At 50.4% G+C, this 19,727-nt stretch overlaps 2 protein-coding genes across 2 annotated transcripts in view; both read left to right on the plus strand.

The window, feature by feature from the left end:
• Erich1 (glutamate-rich 1) overlaps positions 1 to 19,727 on the plus strand; it is a gene marked incomplete at its 5' end in the record, with an annotated part of 52,793,804 nt that overhangs the window by 46,532,428 nt on the left and 6,241,649 nt on the right.
• The window catches only part of Ikbkb (inhibitor of nuclear factor kappa B kinase subunit beta), a 52,793-nt gene that overhangs the window by 10,389 nt on the left and 22,677 nt on the right, over positions 1 to 19,727 (plus strand). For both annotated transcript variants that reach the window (XR_015639597.1, NM_053355.3), the window contains 5 exon segments: positions 1,231 to 1,325; positions 2,697 to 2,814; positions 5,434 to 5,503; positions 15,276 to 15,364; positions 16,352 to 16,441. Coding sequence is in view for 1 of the 2 variants with exons in the window: in NM_053355.3 (NP_445807.2) it covers positions 1,231 to 1,325; positions 2,697 to 2,814; positions 5,434 to 5,503; positions 15,276 to 15,364; positions 16,352 to 16,441 (462 nt within the window). In the remaining variant the exon portion in view is untranslated.

A 19,727-nucleotide genomic window follows, 5' to 3' on the forward strand; every position in this document is an offset into this window, starting at 1 on the left:
CAGGAGTGGTCCAATCGGCATAGCACTCTAAAGCTTCATCAGATTGGTGTTTACGTCATCCGTCAGAGATCCAGTGGGGAAGACCTTGCTGAAACTATCATGCTAGAGTTCCCAGGCAGAATAGAGCACGCTTTCCATGGATAGACTTCTACCTTCCTGTTCTTGCCACAAGTATTGTTATACTGAGCAATAAACTGCAGTAGTCTCCGTGGAGGAGGATTTCTTTCCAGCTGCTCTCAGTGAACTGGTTGGTGTCACTGTGAAGAGGGATACTGATACTGTCTGAAGTCGAGGCTGCCGCTGGTGGCTCCAGGACACCTGACACCAGGGCTTCCCTCTGCTGCTGCTGCTGCTCCTGCAGCGCCGACCACAGGCTCAGAACCCTCCCCTCCTACATGTTCCCCTGGGCCACTTTTGTGTACCAGCAAAGAGATACATATTAACCTCAGGAACCAGTCATTAATCACAAAATATTGACTTTTCCAGTAAAGAAAGCCCAGTGTGGTTAAGAATGTAGTTCAGTTGGCAGAGTGCTTGCCCAGTGTTCACAAAGCCCTAGGTTTGGTCCCCAAGCACATATAAGGTGGGCACGGTGGTCCATGCACACCTATAATCCTAGCGTATGGTAGGAAGAGTCATGAGGATCAGAAATCCAGTGCCATCCCTGTGGCCAGAGTGAATATCGGTCTAGCCTCTGGTGAAAGAAAGTTGGAACTTGAGCTGTCCTGTGTCCCATTGACTACACTATGTTTGTCCTCTCTCCAAAGAGAAAGGGGAAAAAAAACAAAAAACAAAACAAAACAAAAAAACTCTTACATGAAACAAGGGAGACACCCACTGTGCCAGTAGTAGTTGAATCCGCAGAAATGCCATTTTTATACGTGAAACAGGCCCATCACCAGCAGCGCTGTATGGTTTAGCCTGACGTTTCCATGGCAACAGTTGGCATGTGGGGAGAGAAGTAGAAGTCCCGGATGGGAATGTGCTACCAGGGGGTTTGTGAAGGGGGCAGAGGCAGAGCAAGATCTGAAGGATCTGTGTTCCCTCAATGGGTAGATGAGGCAGGAAGATGGGCAAGCTGTGATGTGGGGGTGGTGAAGAGGGCAGACAGACAGACAGACAGACCAGGTATCCAGGTGTTCTGCAGGATACCTGTGCGGCAGGTGGGTTCTGTGGTGGGCATATGTCCAGCTGTTAATTGTTCTGATGCCTGGTGTGCCCTTTCTGTAGGTGACAGGTGAACAAATTGCCATCAAGCAATGCCGACAGGAGCTCAGCCCCAAGAACCGCGATCGCTGGTGCCTAGAGATCCAGATCATGAGAAGGTGAGGGCCTGGGCCCACATCTGGGGAAGCCGCTTCCACAGCCCCGCTGTGATCCTGGAATGAAAACCTCGGCTCATCTTACTTGCTGTATCCAGAAAAGAACCCCCAAGTGTCTTCCGTCGGGATATTGCCCGTGCTTTGCAGAGAGGTCGCTGCCCTGGAGACATCTGAAGGAGTAACATTTAAATACTACACTGGGCTTTGCAGTCAGTTTATCACATTAAATGTAATTTACCCAGGCATGGTGCTGTGCTCCTATAGGCCCAGTTACTCAGGAGGTTGAAGACAGCAGGAATAGTTGAGCCCAGGAATTTGAGACCAGCCTAGGCAGCGTAAGACACTGTGTCAAACATTGCTTAATCAGAAAGTTAATTAAAAGTCAGCATGATAGCATGGTATGTTTTGGTTTGTCAGCAAAAGTCTTTGTTTCCCTGTTTCTAGTTCCAGAGTGGCACGTGACTGCGCTGCCCCTGCCCTCTGTGCACATTTACACAGTGTGGACACAGGATCCTTCAGGCCTGAGGGATGCTGTCCTCCCGGCCGGTGGGACCTGTGGGCGGCGAGCACCCAAAGAGTTAGCTTGGAGGAATCAAGCAGACACTCCCGCTGCAACGGCCTTCGTTTTTAAAGTTAATTTGTTTTCACGAGTACGAGTGGTTTGGCTGCATCTGTGTCCGTGTGTCACGGGCATGCTTAGTGCCTGAGCAGGCCAGGAGGGGACTCGGATCTGCTGGAACCAGAGTTTAGAAATGGTTGAACTTTACCACATGGGTGCTGGGACTCAAACCCAGGTCCTCTGCAAGAGCCTGGTGGTCTTAACTTCAGCATCATCTCTCCCAGACCTCTGCTCACATCTTAAAAGATGAGAGAGGGGTTGGGGATTTAGCTCAGCGGTAGAGCGCTTGCCTAGCGAGCTCAAGGCCCTGGATTTGGTCCCCAGCTCCGAAAAAAAGAAAAGAAAGAAAAAAAAAAAAAACGATGAGAGAGCAGCATCTCCTTCGTTGAATGTCCACACATGTGCTTGTGTCAACCTTTCCCGTACACGGCATAGTGTACCTGTTGTCACCCCTTAAAGCAGTCTTACAAACCCCGAAGAATAAAATAGGGCACTTTAAGGACAATTAGGTGATATGTAATGTACTTGTAGGGTGTTTGAGTTCAGAGGCTAAGGAGGGCTGAGTAAATAAATACTTGATAACTTACTTGAGTGCCAGGTAAGTCTCTCCTTCCCGGACCCCCATCTTCTCCTGTTTAGTGACTAAGAATGCCTGGTCATTCTTTGCCTTCATTGGAAGGCGATTGGCTGAGACATGGAGTGAGGGGTTGGATTTGAGCCGAAGCTCAATGCTTGTTGGCTTCCCTTCTTTCCAGGCTGAACCATCCCAACGTGGTGGCCGCCCGGGATGTCCCAGAGGGGATGCAGAACTTGGCACCCAATGATTTGCCTCTGCTGGCCATGGAGTACTGCCAAGGAGGAGACCTCCGGAGAGTGAGTCTTCTGGGGTTGTGGGGTGTAGGTCCATTTGGGGTGCTCTGGCATCCTGGGAGGGGAGAAGAGGAGAGATCTTTTGCCGTCATCCAGTAAGGTCGAAGAGTCAGTGAACCAACTTCACCTACTCAAACTCCCTCTTCTGACACCTTCTTTGGGGTGATTCCTGTACGTCTAAATCAAAGGCTGTGTCAGAAATGCCCACAAGAAAGCTGAAGACGGGCTGTGTCACACGGTCACTAGCTGATAAGGAAGTTAGTTACCAGCAGGCCTGGACCACAGGAAGAAACTCAGTCTCATTCTTCCCCATTGGCATGCTAGGACCACTGCAAGCTTTTGGGGTTGGTGTCACCACTGTCCAATGGGGAGAGACTTTCCTCACAGACATTACAGAGATACAGAGTCACAGCGGGCAGGAAGGGAGCCAGCTTAGTCACCAGAGAACAGGGTTGCAGTTCCAGATCCTCCTGACTCACCTACAGGGCTTCCCCCTCCCCTCTCCTGTCCTATCTCTTCTGCTCCAACCCCACACTGGACAGTGGGCGTCGGCCGTCCCCTCTGGTCGCAGGGACAGTTCCGTGTGTCCTTGAGAGAGAGAGAGACTCCTTAAGCTTTTACGGGTGCCTGGTTTATGGTTCCAACGTATTGGCACCCAGATAGAACTCCTGCGCTGCAGGTAGACGCCATGGCCCCGAGACACTAGTTAGGAAAAGCGCTAGCAGCAGAAGAGCCCGGATCACTGACCCTCTCAGGTGCAGCCGTCCTGCGGTCTGTGAACCCGGTCGTGCCAGTTTTGAGAAAAGTAAACTCTCCGAGTGAGTTGGTTTTTACCTATTCTTCCTATAGCTCTATTCTGCCTTCTACTCTAACAGAGCCGCAGCACGTGACTTGGCCGCCTCTTCACATCTCCTACACAGCAGTTTCCCAGACGTACGTCACTCGCTGTGCTCCTCATTCTTCCGGGCCTTTCGCCTCGTCTTATAAACAGAAAAATCTCCATGACTCGCCTGTGGGGTGGGCATGCCCTGGGAGTGACATCACTTGGGGACAGGATGTGCCCCATACGTAGGTTGATAACAGAAGAGAAACAGAGATGTTTGCCCACCCATGATTCTCCTGTTTTCCAACCTTGGCGGCCATCCAGTTGCTAACCTCGGTTAGCGGGAAATGCGACTGTCTCAGGCTAGGACTTCAGGCTAGAGTGAGTGGGTGTGACCAGGTGACAGGGAAATTCAGGGGCGGCTTACACTTGCCCTTTCAGGCAGCAAAGAACTCGTAACGCAGGGGAAAAGGTGATGGAAATTTCAGCATGACTGTTGGCATGGGCTTCAGTGTGATCTAGGGAGAGGCAGGATATGATTGCATAAAGGACCTCTGTCCTGTCCTTCTGTCACTCGGAATGGCACCAGAGACAGGGCCCTGTCGCCCAGAACGCCTACAATCTTCGTCCCTTTCATCCCCAAATAAGGTAGCCTGTCTTTTCCTTTTCTTAAAAGTTCAAAATCTGTATTATTTCTTAGCACAGTGGCTCTCAGCCCTCCTAAGGCTACAGCGGCTCTAACGCACTCCTCGTGTTGGACTGACCCCAGCCATAAAGTTATTTTCACTGCCGTATTTTGCTGGTTAGGAATTACCATGTGAATATCTGTTCTCCAGTGGTTTTGGACAACCCCCGTGAGAGGGTCATTTAGAGCCGCTGTCTTAGATAGGCTTGACCAGCACATAGTAAACTTCAGAATGAGCGTTAATCTCAAGGCTTAAGTCCACAGTGCTTAGCCTGTACCTGTCGTGCAGCCATCATCGGGGGAGTTAAGGAAGGAAACGCTGTTCAAATTTGAGATCAACTGCGGTAGTATGGTGAGACCTGGTTAAAAAAAAAATACACAACCCCAAAACAGACCAAAGCCATAAAGAGTGAAAGGTACGATGGTTCAGAGGTCAAGTACTCAGGGATGTTCGTGAATTTAAGCGTTAATCACCACAGCTGACCCACAGCAGCACGGGGAGCGCATGGACAAGCCGGAGAGCCAGACACACAAAGGATTCAAAGTTCACTTCACTTTACAGCTCTGCCTTTCAACTGCGTGTGTGTGCCAACTGATAATGACTCCCGGGTCTCAGTGCCTTCACCTTAGACCGAGCGGTGGGACTCGGGACGGGGGTGCTGGGGAAGCAGGTAGAGCCCACTGAGTTCATCCCTGCAGAGCGAGGTGCAACGCTCAGACACACAGCGCGTGCACATCCCCTAGTGAGTTATCCAAGGGAGACCTGGTGAGCAGAGCGGTCAGGTGGCTTTTGTGGGTCCTTCTGTATCCGTTCTTTCTGCAGGAGTCTCGAGAGCAAACTCAGTTGCTATTGACATTTGACCTTGGTCACATCCTTCAGACTTAGGGCTGTAAGTGAGGTTTACTCAAATACTTCCTGCCAGGGCCAGGGAAGTGACACCATGGGTACCCAGAGGCTGCTGCCTCACTGACCCAGGAGCACTCTATGCCAGTGTTCCTACTCTGGGCGCCGCTGTGGTACCAGCACTCATCTGTCTGACTGACAGAGGACACTGCTGGGCTTATCAAGCTGCGTGACACTCCACACTGACCACATCTCTCGTGTTTTCTGCAGTACTTGAACCAGTTCGAAAACTGCTGTGGCCTCCGGGAAGGAGCCATCCTCACCCTGCTGAGTGACATAGGTAAGTCCCACCCTAGAAACAAGGCCAGGCCCTTCCCGGTAGATGTGCAGTTCCCTAAGAGTCCAACAGGACGGCACAGAGGGAATCGTTTCTGTCCTGTGGTCTCTGCAGAGGGTGTGGTGAGGTATACAGAAAGCCTGGTGGATTAAGGGGCCAGTCGGGGCTGGTTAGAATTGTAGTGGACTCAGAGTTCCTTCCTTTCTAAGTCATGGTACGAATGACTGTGTGTTCAGAGTAAGAGATTTCCTTTCCCACTCGAGCCCCACTCCCCACTTTCCTGGAACGGCCAGGGAAGTAGCTCGTCATCTGGACAGCTTCACCCATGGGTAGTGAACTTTCCTACCCTCTCGCTGGCAGTTATTTGCCAACCACCGTCATAGAAAAACCCACTCTTGTTTAATACACCGGAACTATGAGTGTCCCAGCTGTGGGTGCTTTTGGCACTCTGAGAAGGCTGGCATCAGGGAGGAGAGGCCATGGGCCTGCAGTGGTGTCTCCTAGCTCCTGCGGCTCCAGTGCAAACAGAGCTGGGGCTCTGATGGTCAGCTCTGCCTCTCACCTACAGAAGCAGATACTAAAAGCTTTAAAATTGGAGATGATGATGATGGGGGTGAGGGTGGTTGTGATGGGGGGGTGATGGTGGTGGTGATGATGGTAGTGGTGATGATGATGATGATGATGATGATGATGATGATGATGATGATGATGATGATGATGTTTCCCCCAAGGTTGATGGTCGTTTGGGCTCTAAGGGTCAGAGTTATCCAGAGTTTATCCATGAATATATGTTCCCCATTTTGGAGAATGATTCCATTTTCATCCTCCCCTACTTTGTTCTTCTCAACTTGTACACAGGATTCGTTTATTCCAGCTTTGTTTTTCCAGTACAGAAATGCAGAAAGTGTGAAGTAATAAGGTCATCCGCCCTTCCCTTAGATTTCCCAGTCATGAGCGTTTACCCCACGTATGGGCTGTGTTCTCTAACCTCGCAGCCCAGGAGCCTCTCACCCTCCAGAATCTTGGCTGCGTGGTTGCTGCTTCTTATGCCTCTTAGGGTAGAGGGGAGGCAAAAGGGCTGTTGGAGGGGATGGGGAGTGGGGTCAGGCAACCGTGTATTTAAGGCTGAGATCCAAGCAGTCTGGCATATAAAATACCCTCCTTTCTCTGCATCGTGTAGTCTCCTTTTGAATGAAGACCTGTGGAGGGCTAGGCGATATTAGTATAGTCTTAGTTGACTGAGCAGCCACCTTTTGGTCTCTGACTCTCCCGTGTGTGGGTGTATGTGTCTTCTGGAAGGGCCCTGTGTGTGTACCTGTAGGATCTAGCCCCAAGGTCTAGAATTCCACTTCTCTTCATGGTCTGTGCCTCATGCTCACCCACCCATGTTTTGCTTAGATGTTTAACTGATTGCATCTCTTAAAATCAGCAGCCAGATTGCTAATTTGCTCCGGTTGGTAGTAATGGGGTGGAGGGGGTGTTATCTGTCTCCAAGGGCAGCATTTTCTTCCTCTTGGTTACAGCCTCCTATGGTTGTCTCCCTTGGACATTGTTCGCTGATGTTTTTCCATCTGCTCATTTGGTTACTCATGTGTCTGTCACATAGCTAGCAGAAGTCTCTAACTGGGACCGGTGGCTCACACCAGTGGTCCTAGTACTTGGACAGTAGAGGCAAGAGTACCGCTGTGAATTTGAGGATAGCCTGGGCTACAGTGGAAACCGCGTCCCGAAGGAACAAAAGCAAAAAGTTCTGCCCGCCTGGTGCAGGCGGGACCCGTGTCCTCATACATGCTGGCAAACACTCTGCCATGGAGCTAAGCGTCTTGAAATCAGAGACCTTAGTCACTGCTTTGTCTCTGGCGTCCAGAGAAGTGGCGGCCGGTACACACTGCCTTGCCTGTTATAAGATCAACAGGTCCCAAAAGGAATTAAAATCTGTAAGTGCTCACTTCCCCCATACTGGACACCCCTGTATTCATTCTCCCAGCATACAAACCAGTTCTTCCTCTTATTAACCCTGTGACCTGAAGCATGGGGCTCAAACTCTCAGAATGTTTGTCCCCTTAGCTGTATTAGGAGCATGGTTCACCTCTTTAGAATTGTTGACCATAAAACGGGATGCTGTAGGTAAGCTCTTAGCAAGCTGCTCTTCCTAAAATGGAAACCAGTAGATTGGTTTCTCCTTCCCTCCCGGCCGGATCCTGAAAACCAGCCACAGTCCCTACTATGATTTATGGATGAGGTCGGAGCCAGCAAACACAACAGGTGGGCGTTGTCCTTCCTGGAAACGACTAATCGATCTTCTCCAGACCCCTCTCTAACCCAGCCGTTGCTGGGACGCATTCCTATCCTATGACTCTGTTCGAAGTTACTGATAAATTCCCATTTTACTTGCGTACCCCCAGCCCCCATTTCATTTCTGGTTTGGTACGAGGCCCATCAGATTTATTCCTTTTGTAACTGTCTCCTACTAAGTCAGTTCGAAAGCTTGGCTTGGAGCAGCTCACCTAGCACAAGCATTCTGTATCCCGAGCACATTTTGTTCTAAGCACGACCCTAACCCTCGATGCCGGGGTCACCACAGCTCCTCCCTGCCTGACCGACGTCAGTTACTTATCAAGTCACCCTCTTGCCCACAGGGTCCAGAGTCATTCCCTTCTTATCTGGGCTAAATTTGTCTGCCCCTAATCTTAGGACACCCACACAGAGCACCATCATGGTACCAGACGCAGACTCTTGCAGTGAGTAAGTTACCACATATGGCTCCAGCAAGTTGGACATCAGAAAACGGGCCGCTGCCTGGCAGACGCAGATGAAGCCAGCCTGCGCCAGAGCCAGCCTGCGCCAGAGCCAGCCCATCAGATCAGGGCCTCGTACGGGCAAGAGAACCTGGGACAGACATAGGGCAGCGCTAACAGTTCGGACGTCCGTGTTATGACCCTGAAATGGCCTGCGGGGGGTACGGTTCCACTATGCAGTCTTGTTTACTGTCCTTTACAAACATTGGTGTGCTTTCTTCCTGCAAGTGGAGCAGCAAATTCCTAAGCTGTCAGGACTAAGGGGCAGGTGGCTGCACCCTGTCTTAAAACAGAGCCTTAGTCAGTGACCCCAGTCTATCACTGACCTCATGATCCCCCTGCCTCAGCTTCCAGAATGTCAGGACTCCAGGTAGATTGCACACGCCGCGGGCCACGCCCCATCTTGCACAGTGCCTTCTTGCTTTTCCTTCCAACCGCCATCGCATTCACCTTTCTCTGTACCCGGACCAGCTGTGCTCTGCCTTACTCTGGTTTTGCCTGCCTGGCTTCTTGAGCATCTTTACCAACTGTGTCTTCCCAGAGTCTATTCTCTAGCCTGAACTCCATGTCCATGTCTGCAGAATATCTCTCTCAAAGCCACTCCAAAACCGAATCCTAAAATTCATTTTTATTCTAAAAACTTGACCCTTTTGTGATATCTCCTTTTTTTTATCAGATCCATGTTTCTGCCTACACAGACACGAGTGTCAAGTTTAAATCTCATCTTTTGGGTCAGCAGTTAAGAGTACTTGTTACTCTTTGGGGGAATCCAGAATTGGTTTTCAGTTCCCATGTGGTGGCTCATAATCTTCTGAGGCTCCAGTTCCAAGGGATCTAAAAACCTCTTCTGGCCATCATTGGCCCCAGACACGCACAGGGTACACATCACACATGCAGACAAAGTACCCAAATAAAAAGAGATCGTCAAAGCTCATCTTCCCCTGTCGCTCCTTCATGCCTTCCTCACCATGCCTGCCTGAAAAGACACTAATGACACTGAAACGCTCTCCAGCTCGAGCTGGGATATAGTTTAGTTGGCAGAATGCTTGCCTAGTATGCGTAAACCGGCATGTTGGCACACGCCCTAGCTCTGGGGTTGGGAGTAGGGATCTGGACTTTAAAATCACCTCCAGCCACAGAGCAAGTTTGATGCCAACCTGAGTGAGGGACCAGAGGGTGTGTCTCAAAACAGGCAAACCAAAGGAATAAGAATAGAGAGGTCACCAAAAATCCAGTATGTCTTTCACGTCATAGTCTTGTCTCCCTGCCTGTCCCCACTGCCTCCAACAATACATTATCATAGCAGGTCATTGTCAGGACCCCATGCTGGCTTTTCCCAAGCCATTTTCAGAAGGGCACTTTCTGGTGTGTGGCCTCAGACTCACAGCAGCCCCTCTCACCTCAGCCCCTGAGTCCTGGGGTTACGGATGTGCATTGCTATGCCTGGCTGAGAGGGTCCTTTTACCACTGTCTGCCCCAGACCCCTTCATCTGTGCGTCTTCAAGTGCTGTAGCCATCCTTTTGTGCACAGGAACCCCACAGGTGTAGACCTGGATACCACCCTGACAATTACAGTGACATAATTGCCTGCCGCAGGTACCACACTGGATCTCTGCAGAATCCATGCTACAACAGGCCAGGGTGTAGTACAGAATCCATGCTACAACAGGCCAGGGTGTAGTCCAGAATCCATGCCACAACAGGCCAGGGTGTAGTCCAGAATCCATGCCACAACAGGCCAGGGTGTAGTCCAGAATCCATGCTACAACAGGCCAGGGTGTAGTCCAGAATCCATGCTACAACAGGCCAGGGTGTAGTCCAGAATCCATGCTACAACAGGCCAGGGTGTAGTCCAGAATCCATGCTACAACAGACCAGGGTGTAGTCCAGAATCCATGACACAACAGGCCAGGGTGTAGTCCAGAACCCATGCTACAACAGGCCAGGGTGTAGTACAGAATCCATGCTACAACAGGCCAGGGTGTAGTCCAGAATCCATGCTACAACAGGCCAGGGTGTAGTCCAGAACCCATGCTACAACAGGCCAGGGTGTAGTACAGAATCCATGCTACAACAGGCCAGGGTGTAGTCCAGAATCCATGACACAACAGGCCAGGGTGTAGTCCAGAATCCATGACACAACGGGCCAGGGTGTAGTACAGAATCCATGCTACAACAGGCCAGGGTGTAGTCCAGAACCCATGCTACAACAGGCCAGGGTGTAGTCCAGAATCCATGCTACAACGGGCCAGGGTGTAGTCCAGAACCCATGCTACAACAGGCCAGGGTGTAGTCCAGAATCCATGACACAACAGGCCAGGGTGTAGTCCAGAATCCATGACACAACGGGCCAGGGTGTAGTACAGAATCCATGCTACAACAGGCCAGGGTGTAGTCCAGAATCCATGCCACAACAGGCTAGGGTGTAGTCCAGAATCCATGCTACAACGGGCCAGGGTGTAGTACAGAATCCATGACACAACAGGCCAGGGTGTAGTACAGAATCCATGCTACAACAGGCCAGGGTGTAGTCCAGAATCCATGCCACAACAGGCTAGGGTGTAGTCCAGAATCCATGACACAACAGGCCAGGGTGTAGTCCAGAACCCATGCTACAACAGGCCAGGGTGTAGTACAGAATCCATGCTACAACAGGCCAGGGTGTAGTCCAGAATCCATGCTACAACAGGCCAGGGTGTAGTCCAGAACCCATGCTACAACAGGCCAGGGTGTAGTACAGAATCCATGCTACAACAGGCCAGGGTGTAGTCCAGAATCCATGACACAACAGGCCAGGGTGTAGTCCAGAATCCATGACACAACGGGCCAGGGTGTAGTACAGAATCCATGCTACAACAGGCCAGGGTGTAGTCCAGAACCCATGCTACAACAGGCCAGGGTGTAGTCCAGAATCCATGCTACAACGGGCCAGGGTGTAGTCCAGAACCCATGCTACAACAGGCCAGGGTGTAGTCCAGAATCCATGACACAACAGGCCAGGGTGTAGTCCAGAATCCATGACACAACGGGCCAGGGTGTAGTACAGAATCCATGCTACAACAGGCCAGGGTGTAGTCCAGAATCCATGCTACAACAGGCCAGGGTGTAGTCCAGAATCCATGCTACAACGGGCCAGGGTGTAGTCCAGAACCCATGCTACAACAGGCCAGGGTATAGTACAGAATCCATGCTACAACAGGCCAGGGTGTAGTCCAGAATCCATGCCACAACAGGCTAGGGTGTAGTCCAGAATCCATGCTACAACAGGCCAGGGTATAGTACAGAATCCATGCTACAACAGGCCAGGGTGTAGTACAGAATCCATGCTACAACAGGCCAGGGTGTAGTACAGAATCCATGCTACAACGGGCCAGGGTGTAGTACAGAATCCATGCTACAATGGGCCAGGGTGTAGTACAGAATCCATGCTACAACGGGCCAGGGTGTAGTACAGAATCCATGCTACAAGAGGCCAGGGTGTAGTCCAGAATCCATGCCACAACAGGCCAGGGTGTAGTCCAGAATCCATGCCACAACAGGCCAGGGTGTAGTCCAGAATCCATGCTACAACAGGCCAGGGTGTAGTCCAGAACCCATGCTACAACAGACCAGGGTGTAGTCCAGAACCCATGCTACAACAGGCCAGGGTGTAGTCCAGAACCCATGCTACAACAGGCCAGGGTGTAGTCCAGAATCCATGACACAACAGGCCAGGGTGTAGTCCAGAACCCATGCTACAACAGGCCAGGGTGTAGTCCAGAATCCATGACACAACGGGCCAGGGTGTAGTACAGAATCCATGCTACAACGGGCCAGGGTGTAGTCCAGAATCCATGCTACAACGGGCCAGGGTGTAGTACAGAATCCATGCTACAACAGGCCAGGGTGTAGTCCAGAACCCATGCTACAACAGACCAGGGTGTAGTCCAGAACCCATGCTACAACAGGCCAGGGTGTAGTCCAGAACCCATGCTACAACAGGCCAGGGTGTAGTCCAGAATCCATGACACAACAGGCCAGGGTGTAGTCCAGAATCCATGACACAACGGGCCAGGGTGTAGTACAGAATCCATGCTACAACGGGCCAGGGTGTAGTCCAGAATCCATGCTACAACGGGCCAGGGTGTAGTACAGAATCCATGCTACAACAGGCCAGGGTGTAGTACAGAATCCATGCTACAACAGGCCAGGGTGTAGTCCAGAACCCATGCTACAACAGGCCAGGGTGTAGTCCAGAATCCATGCTACAACGGGCCAGGGTGTAGTCCAGAATCCATGACACAACAGGCCAGGGTGTAGTCCAGAATCCATGACACAACGGGCCAGGGTGTAGTACAGAATCCATGCTACAACAGGCCAGGGTGTAGTACAGAATCCATGCTACAACGGGCCAGGGTGTAGTCCAGAATCCATGCTACAACGGGCCAGGGTGTAGTCCAGAATCCATGCCACAACAGGCCAGAGTGTAGTCCAGAATCCATGCCACAACAGGCCAGGGTGTAGTCCAGAGAGCTGTTTGTCTTAGCGCTATGAACAGAACCGAAGAATGAATGCATGCTAAGCCCGACAGTGTTGTCTAAAAACGAGAGTTTGTTTCTCTAACTGGAGCATGAGAGATTAAACTTAAATGTTGTGATTTTCAGTTTTTATGGGTATATTTTATCACTGCATCCAAGGGTTTAGATTTTTTAAATAAGCTTCCAGACAGCATTTCTTTTTCAGTCTCAACATTGCATGTCCACCTAGTTTAAACAAGTTTGGGTTCTCTGGGATTAAGACAGTGTTGATCAGTTTCCTGACACTGTTCCTCGAGGGCTGTTTGTGAAATGTACAGTCAGACTCATTGGGGACCTGTGTTTCAAAAGATGTTTGAAAACCTTGTCTGTCAGAATGCTGGCTGTTTTAGCCACCTAGGGCCTACTCAGTCCAAGAAAGCTCTTAGAATTCTACCTGTCTGATTCCTTTAATCCCAGCACTCAGGAGGCAGAGGCAGGCAGATTTCTGTGAGTTCAAGGCCAGTCTGCTCTACAAATCGAGTCCAGGACAGTCAGAGCTTGTTTCACAGAGAAACCCTGCCTTGAAAACAAAACAACAAACAAGAAGAATCCTGACATCTTTGGCCTTCATGTGCACACACATCACTTATGTGCACATGTACACCACACACATATTCAAGGAATTGCCCAGTATAATATAGATCTGTCATTGTCTAACAAGGTATTTCTTGACTATAACTACATTTCAGCTTATTTCTTTACCTGTTACTCTACGTTATACTGTTTTAGGAGAAAGGCCTTTGAGGCAGATTCTCCATAGGAGTAGGGCTCATGCTCACCCTGCAGTTCCTGAGCCTGCATTACAGGCACCACCATATCCAGAGGCTGGGGTCAAACCCAAGTGCTGCACATAGCGGGCCAGCATCTGCCACTCAGCCACATCCCAACTCCCCTCTCCTGTGTGATTTGAAGAAAGATTGAACTCAGCTTTGCTAGGCAGTGGTGTTTTCAATTTTGTAAGCTAGTTGTTCTGAGGTAGAAACTGTAGTTTAAACCAGATACATAGATAGATGGATGGATGGATGGATAGATAGATAGATAGATAGATAGATAGATAGATAGGTAGATAGATAGATAGTAGATAGATGGATGGATGGGTGGGTGGATGGGTGGATGGGTGGGTGGATGGATGGATGGATGGATGGGTGGATGGATGGATGGGTGGATGGATGGATGGGTGGATGGGTGGATGGATGGGTGGGTGGGTGGATGGATGGGTAAGTGGATGGATGGGTGTGGATGGATAGATAGATAGATAGATAGATAGATAGATAGATAGATAGATAGAAGATAGATGGTAGATGAATGGATGGATGGGTGGATGGCTGGGTGGGTGGGTGGATGGATGGATGGGTAGGTGGGTGGATGGATGGATGGGTAGGTGGGTGGATGGATGGGTGGGTGGGTGGGTGGATGGGTGGATGGGTGGGTGGATAGTGCACACTGGTGTAGCAGAGCACCCTTGTTGCTTCGCTCTGCAGTCTTGGATGTCAGTATGAGCAGCTGTTCACTACCCTGGTTGCCATTCACTTCCATTCGTGAGATGGAGTTAGCTTTCCTTCGCCTTCCTTTGGTTTTTTGTTTGTCCCCATCCTGGGTATTGAACCGAGACCTTCGTTCTCATAGGCAGGTGCTCTACAACTGAGCTACATCACAACCTCTTTTTACTTTGATTTTGGGACAGTCTCATCAAGTTCCCAGGCTAGCTTGAGTTTGCCACCCTTCTGTCTTGGGCTCCTGAGTGGCTAGAGTCCCCAGCCTGTGCTAGCGCACCTAGATCTTTGCTTCATGCTGGGTTTTTTTTTTTTTTTGCAATGATTAAAAGTATTTTAATTTCATTTTTCTTTTTTAATATTAATTAATTGATTTACTCTCCACCCCCTTCCTGCTGGTTTTTAAGGGCTGTGTTTGCTGTGGAGTATATGCCACAGATGCTCGTTCCCAACCCCCTGTGCCTTCAAACTTGATGGTGTCTTTCACCATGAATTTTCAAAACGTTTTTGTGGCATTTCCCGTCCCCCCCTTCCCCGCCCCCCTCTGCTAACTGGGGTCTCTCACAGGCCGGCCTCGATCTCTCTAGAGGATGACTTTAAACTCCTGATCTTCCTGCCTCCATCTCTCCACCACTCCCAAACACCAGCGAGACTTGTCCTCATGTGATACGTTAGCGTGCACGCTGGGCGAGCGCCTCGCCAGCTGGGTGATGTCATCAGCGGATACATCAGAATCTCACAGCTAGAACTCTGCTCTCTCGTCCCCCCCCCCCCGTCCCCTTCACCCAACCTCAGCGACAGGCTGCTCTAAAGTCAGAAAATGTGTCAAGATAAGACACACCCTATCGTCTCACAGGCTAGTCAATGCTGAAACAAAAAGGCATTTTCTAGACATAATAAAACATGGGTCCCCGTTGCTCTCCCTCAGCATCGGCTCTTAGATACCTTCATGAAAACAGAATCATCCACCGGGACCTGAAGCCAGAGAACATTGTCCTACAGCAAGGAGAGAAAAGAGTGAGTGGCCGTCCCAGGGCTCAGGGCATCTCAGGGCCGCGTGAGCTGCTCTGCCACGGGAGGATACGCCTTGCAAGTGCTCGTTCCTGTATTCCCTGAGGCACTCTGGTTCTCTTAAGAACTTTTAAAATTTCTCTCTTCTGTTTTTTCTTGAAACAACCGTGCAGACTGTTCTTGCTAGCAGATTGAGGCAAGCTCAGATGTATCACACTGGGGTTTTTATTTTTATTTTCTCCGGCTCTGAAAGCAGTTCATTGCTAGTTGCCTGAGTCATAGGAATCCGACGTGGGAAGTAATGTTTGTTAATCCATGTCCACCCTCAACCTAACACTTCTTAGAAATAGCCTGGCGAGCATCATCCTTTGCTGAGCTGAAATGAGCTGACGCTGGCCATGGACATGGCTGAGAAGAGACACGCAGAGCCAGTGTCGGCCATCTTGGACATGGTCCAGCTTTTGCCATCACATCTGAGCTATTTGTGACCCTTCTTCTCCGTGGCCGCCCTGCCCGAATGTGATCGTAGCCTCCCACGGGCTTAGATGCTGTAGTCTTTGCCAGCTGTGTCGAGCCAGGGGTCACCCGTCCCTCCTGATAGAGCCTCTCTCACAATTCCCAGCCCAGCCCATGACTGTAGCAGGCCCGTGGCACAGTCACCTTCCAGTAATTCTGATATTTCCTGAGCAGGGCTGGCCTGGTCTCTCACATTACAAATCCAGGCTTGGTGATCCCGAGGGCTGATACATGGGTTCTTAATTGATTGGTGGCAGACCAAGAAAAGTATCTGCCCAACATTTTTATGGTGCCCACATCTACCCTGCTGAGAGCACTCTCCTGTGAATGCAGTGGCTCTAAGACGTTTAGGACACCAGTATCCTTTGGGAATTCAGAAATGTCTTTGCTCTGATGGCAAACTGCCTGTAAGGAGACTGCCTTCTTACAGCCTTCAGATTTCTTCTCCCTACCCATCCCCACCCTTTTCTTTTCCAGTTAATACACAAAATTATTGATCTAGGATATGCCAAGGAGCTGGATCAGGGCAGTCTGTGCACGTCATTTGTGGGGACCCTGCAATACCTGGTAAGAAATGGGGCTCAAGTGTTTGCTTCTCCGTCTCACTGATATTTATGTCTGTGGGTCTGTCTGTCCTTCCTACCTGTGTCTCAGTCTTGAGTGTTTGCCTCTCGGTCTCACTGATGTTTATGTCTGTGGGACTGTCTATCCTTCCTACCTGTGTCTCAGTCTCGCGGGCTCCATGGATAGTTAGAATTGATAATTTCCTCATGTTTTGTGCCCTCTGGAAAGATTCAGCCTCTGCTCTGATGTGAGAAGGGGCTGTACCTGTGGCCTTAGGGAGAGCCTGGAAGCTCTCTGCGCCACGGGGTTTTATCTGATTGTCTGTGAGGCTGAGTTTCTTGCAGGGTCTCAGGAGCCAGTGAGGAAGAGGTGAGGCTGTGATTTCCCTTCTGTGTGTTATGCGATCTGAATAATGGAGCATTATCTGAGCACTCCTTCACCGGGAATATTGTATGCCAGAGAGTGTACTCAGAGCCAGCACAAGGGGAAGTGCTCACCAGGAACTTAGCATCTGAGAAAAACAAAAAAACAAAAACGAAGACAGACGTTTGTTACCATGATGCACAGATAATTCAGAAAACATTGTCTCAGGTGCCACTGATTAAAACAAACAAACAAACAGAAAGCACACAGTATCTAAGGATACATACAGGGAGCATCTAGCTAAGTCCAGGCCTAAAGAGAAGGGCTAAAGTAGGAGACAGCTGTGGGAGGAGGGGAGGGGAGATACCGCAAAAGCTGGAAGATGCAGTAGGGTGGCTGGGGCTTGGAAAGTAAAGAGAGCACCTGGAAGAGAAACTGGGGAGAGAGAAGGGACAGGTTATTACCCCTTTCAAAAGAATGGCTTGAACGGTTTTAAATTGTGTTGTAAAAACCCTGGAATAGCATTGAAAGGTTCACACTGGAGAAGCTGGCTCTGAATGATGCTGTAGAGAGGAATTGTACCAAACAGGGGAAACTGCACAGCCCAAGGAGAGTAGGGGGATAGAGAACGACTACCTTCAGGAAGTGCTTACAAGGCTACAAGGTCGCGACATTGTGTCGAATGCCTGTCCTCTCAGCATTTGCCTACAGTATAGGTACTTGGATGGCGGAGACAAGGAAAGAAGAAGCTTGGGGCTAGCCTGGACTACACAGTGAGATCCCATCTTTAAAAAAAAAAGAAATCAGGGGTGGGAGTAGATAACAGAGACTCCAAGGAAAACTTAGTTAATAGCTTACTTCTTGGTGGTAACAATCATTGTGATTGAAGAGCAGAATCTAGAGTTCAATAAACACAAACAGGTTGTCAGTCTCAGGGCTGAAAGCTTAAGCATCCTATTTCCTAGGAAAGAAACTGTGTCTCATTTTCCTGAATTCAGTTGTGTTTCCCATCTAGCCGACCAACTAGAGTACGTGGATCCCGTTTCTCTTCTCCTGCATGGATGCAGCTTCCCCAGCGGGGACTGCAGAGACATTATCCCGGTCCTGTATCCATAGGGTTTAATTATTTACATCCTGCTAAGTTCCCTCTGGGGTCCTCCATAGCTCAGCAACAACTAAGTGAGGTGAACCCATGCCCTGACCGTCACCGGCAAGTCCTCGTCTGGTCCCAGGGACTTGACCTAACTAGGGGTGGCAGGGGAATGAGGCAATGGCTGACTGACAGGCAGGAGTGCTGGGGTTGGGCAGGCTGAGCTCTCTGGTGGACCAACAGCACCTCTGAAGCTCACTGCATTGTTACGGAGAGGCGAGGTTATTCACAAGGCTGAACAAGGAGGTGGGGTGGAGGAGGTGGGCTTGGGTTTAGCTAATCTTCTCAGGAGCTGTCTCTGTAGAGAGGAGAGTCTTCGAGCTGTCTGTCGGGAGAGGGGGACTACAATGCACCTTTTCTGCACGCGCCGTCAACCATCGGCATCCATACTTGGACCCTAGGAAAGCTCTGCCATCTCTGATCCTCACCGCTGCCGGGAGGGCTTTGCCACAGCTTCTCAGGCTGCGGTCTTTGACATGGCAGTGTGCACGTCAGCAGCACACATTCACTCAGATTTCCTCTGCTTCCCACTCAAGATGCCAAGCCAAGTCGTCAGCCATGGCCATACCTAGAGACTGAGCTAAATGTTAGTCCACATCTCTCGTGGTTTCGACTCCCCGGCCCTTCTGCGAGTCTTACCTGTCAGATCATGTATGGTCCTTTCTGGGATGTTTCTTTCTGTGTGTTTCCTTCCAGCCTTCTGAGCCCAGTTCACGTCCTGCCCTAGGCTTCAGCACCCTCCAGGGCCACTCTAGCCTTAACCTGGGCAGCAGTCGTGCATCTTGGTTTTTTACCGCTTGACTGTAAATTTCCCATCTCACTGTATGGCTGTGTGTCACTCGATTCAGGGTTACTTGGTCCAATATATGTGCTATACGTTTGGTGTGTACAAGCTGCTGTCGTTTTGTTTGCTGGACATAGCTTATCTCTCCATCTCTGTACAGCACCCATGGACTGGGTTCTGCCTGTTACCTTGAATAAGCCCCTGAAATACTACTTCATTTTTAAATGGTGGAAAAATGAAATAACTGTGAAATTCATAGCTGGTCGACTCTCGTCTACCTTGAAGTGACCCCTCAGGACCCTGACTCCTCAGCTCTCCTGGCATCGCTTCTCATTAGCGTAGTCTTGTTATGAATATGAAGTAAGGAAAACCTTAGTCACCCACAGCTGAGTCCATTCAAGTTCATCTCCTCACACTTGAGTGGGCATACTGTGCGCTGTGGATGATGGCAGGAGGCTGATTCCATGAGCTGCTGGCTCTCCCGTCCAGGGCAGGACAGCATAGGCACCCCTGTGTGTTTCAGGGCAGGACAGCGTAGCCCCTCCCCCGTGTGTTTCAGGGGAGGACAGCATAGGCACCCCCTGTGTGTTTCAGGGAGGACAGCACCCACCCCCTGTGTGTTTTAGGGAGGACAGCATAGGCACCCCCCGTGTGTTTCAGGGAGGACAGCATAGGCACCCCCTGTGTGTTTCAGGGAGGACAGCATAGGCACCTCCCCTGTGTGTTTTAGGGAGGACAGCATAGGCACCCCTGTGTGTTTCAGGGAGGACAGCATAGGCACCCTTGTGTGTTTCAGGGAGGACAGCATAGGCACCCCCCTGTGTGTTTCAGGCAGGACAGCATAGCCCCACCCCATGTGTTTCAGGGGGGACAGCATAGGCACCCCTGTGTGTTTCAGGCAGGACAGCATAGGCACCCCCCGTGTGTTTCAGGGAGGACAGCATAGCCACACACACACACACACACACACACACGCACACACGCACACACGC

This window comes from Rattus norvegicus, chromosome 16 (genome assembly GCF_021556685.1).
Source record: "Rattus norvegicus strain SHRSP/BbbUtx chromosome 16, alternate assembly SHRSP_T2T, whole genome shotgun sequence".
Lineage (NCBI taxonomy): Eukaryota > Metazoa > Chordata > Mammalia > Rodentia > Muridae > Rattus > Rattus norvegicus.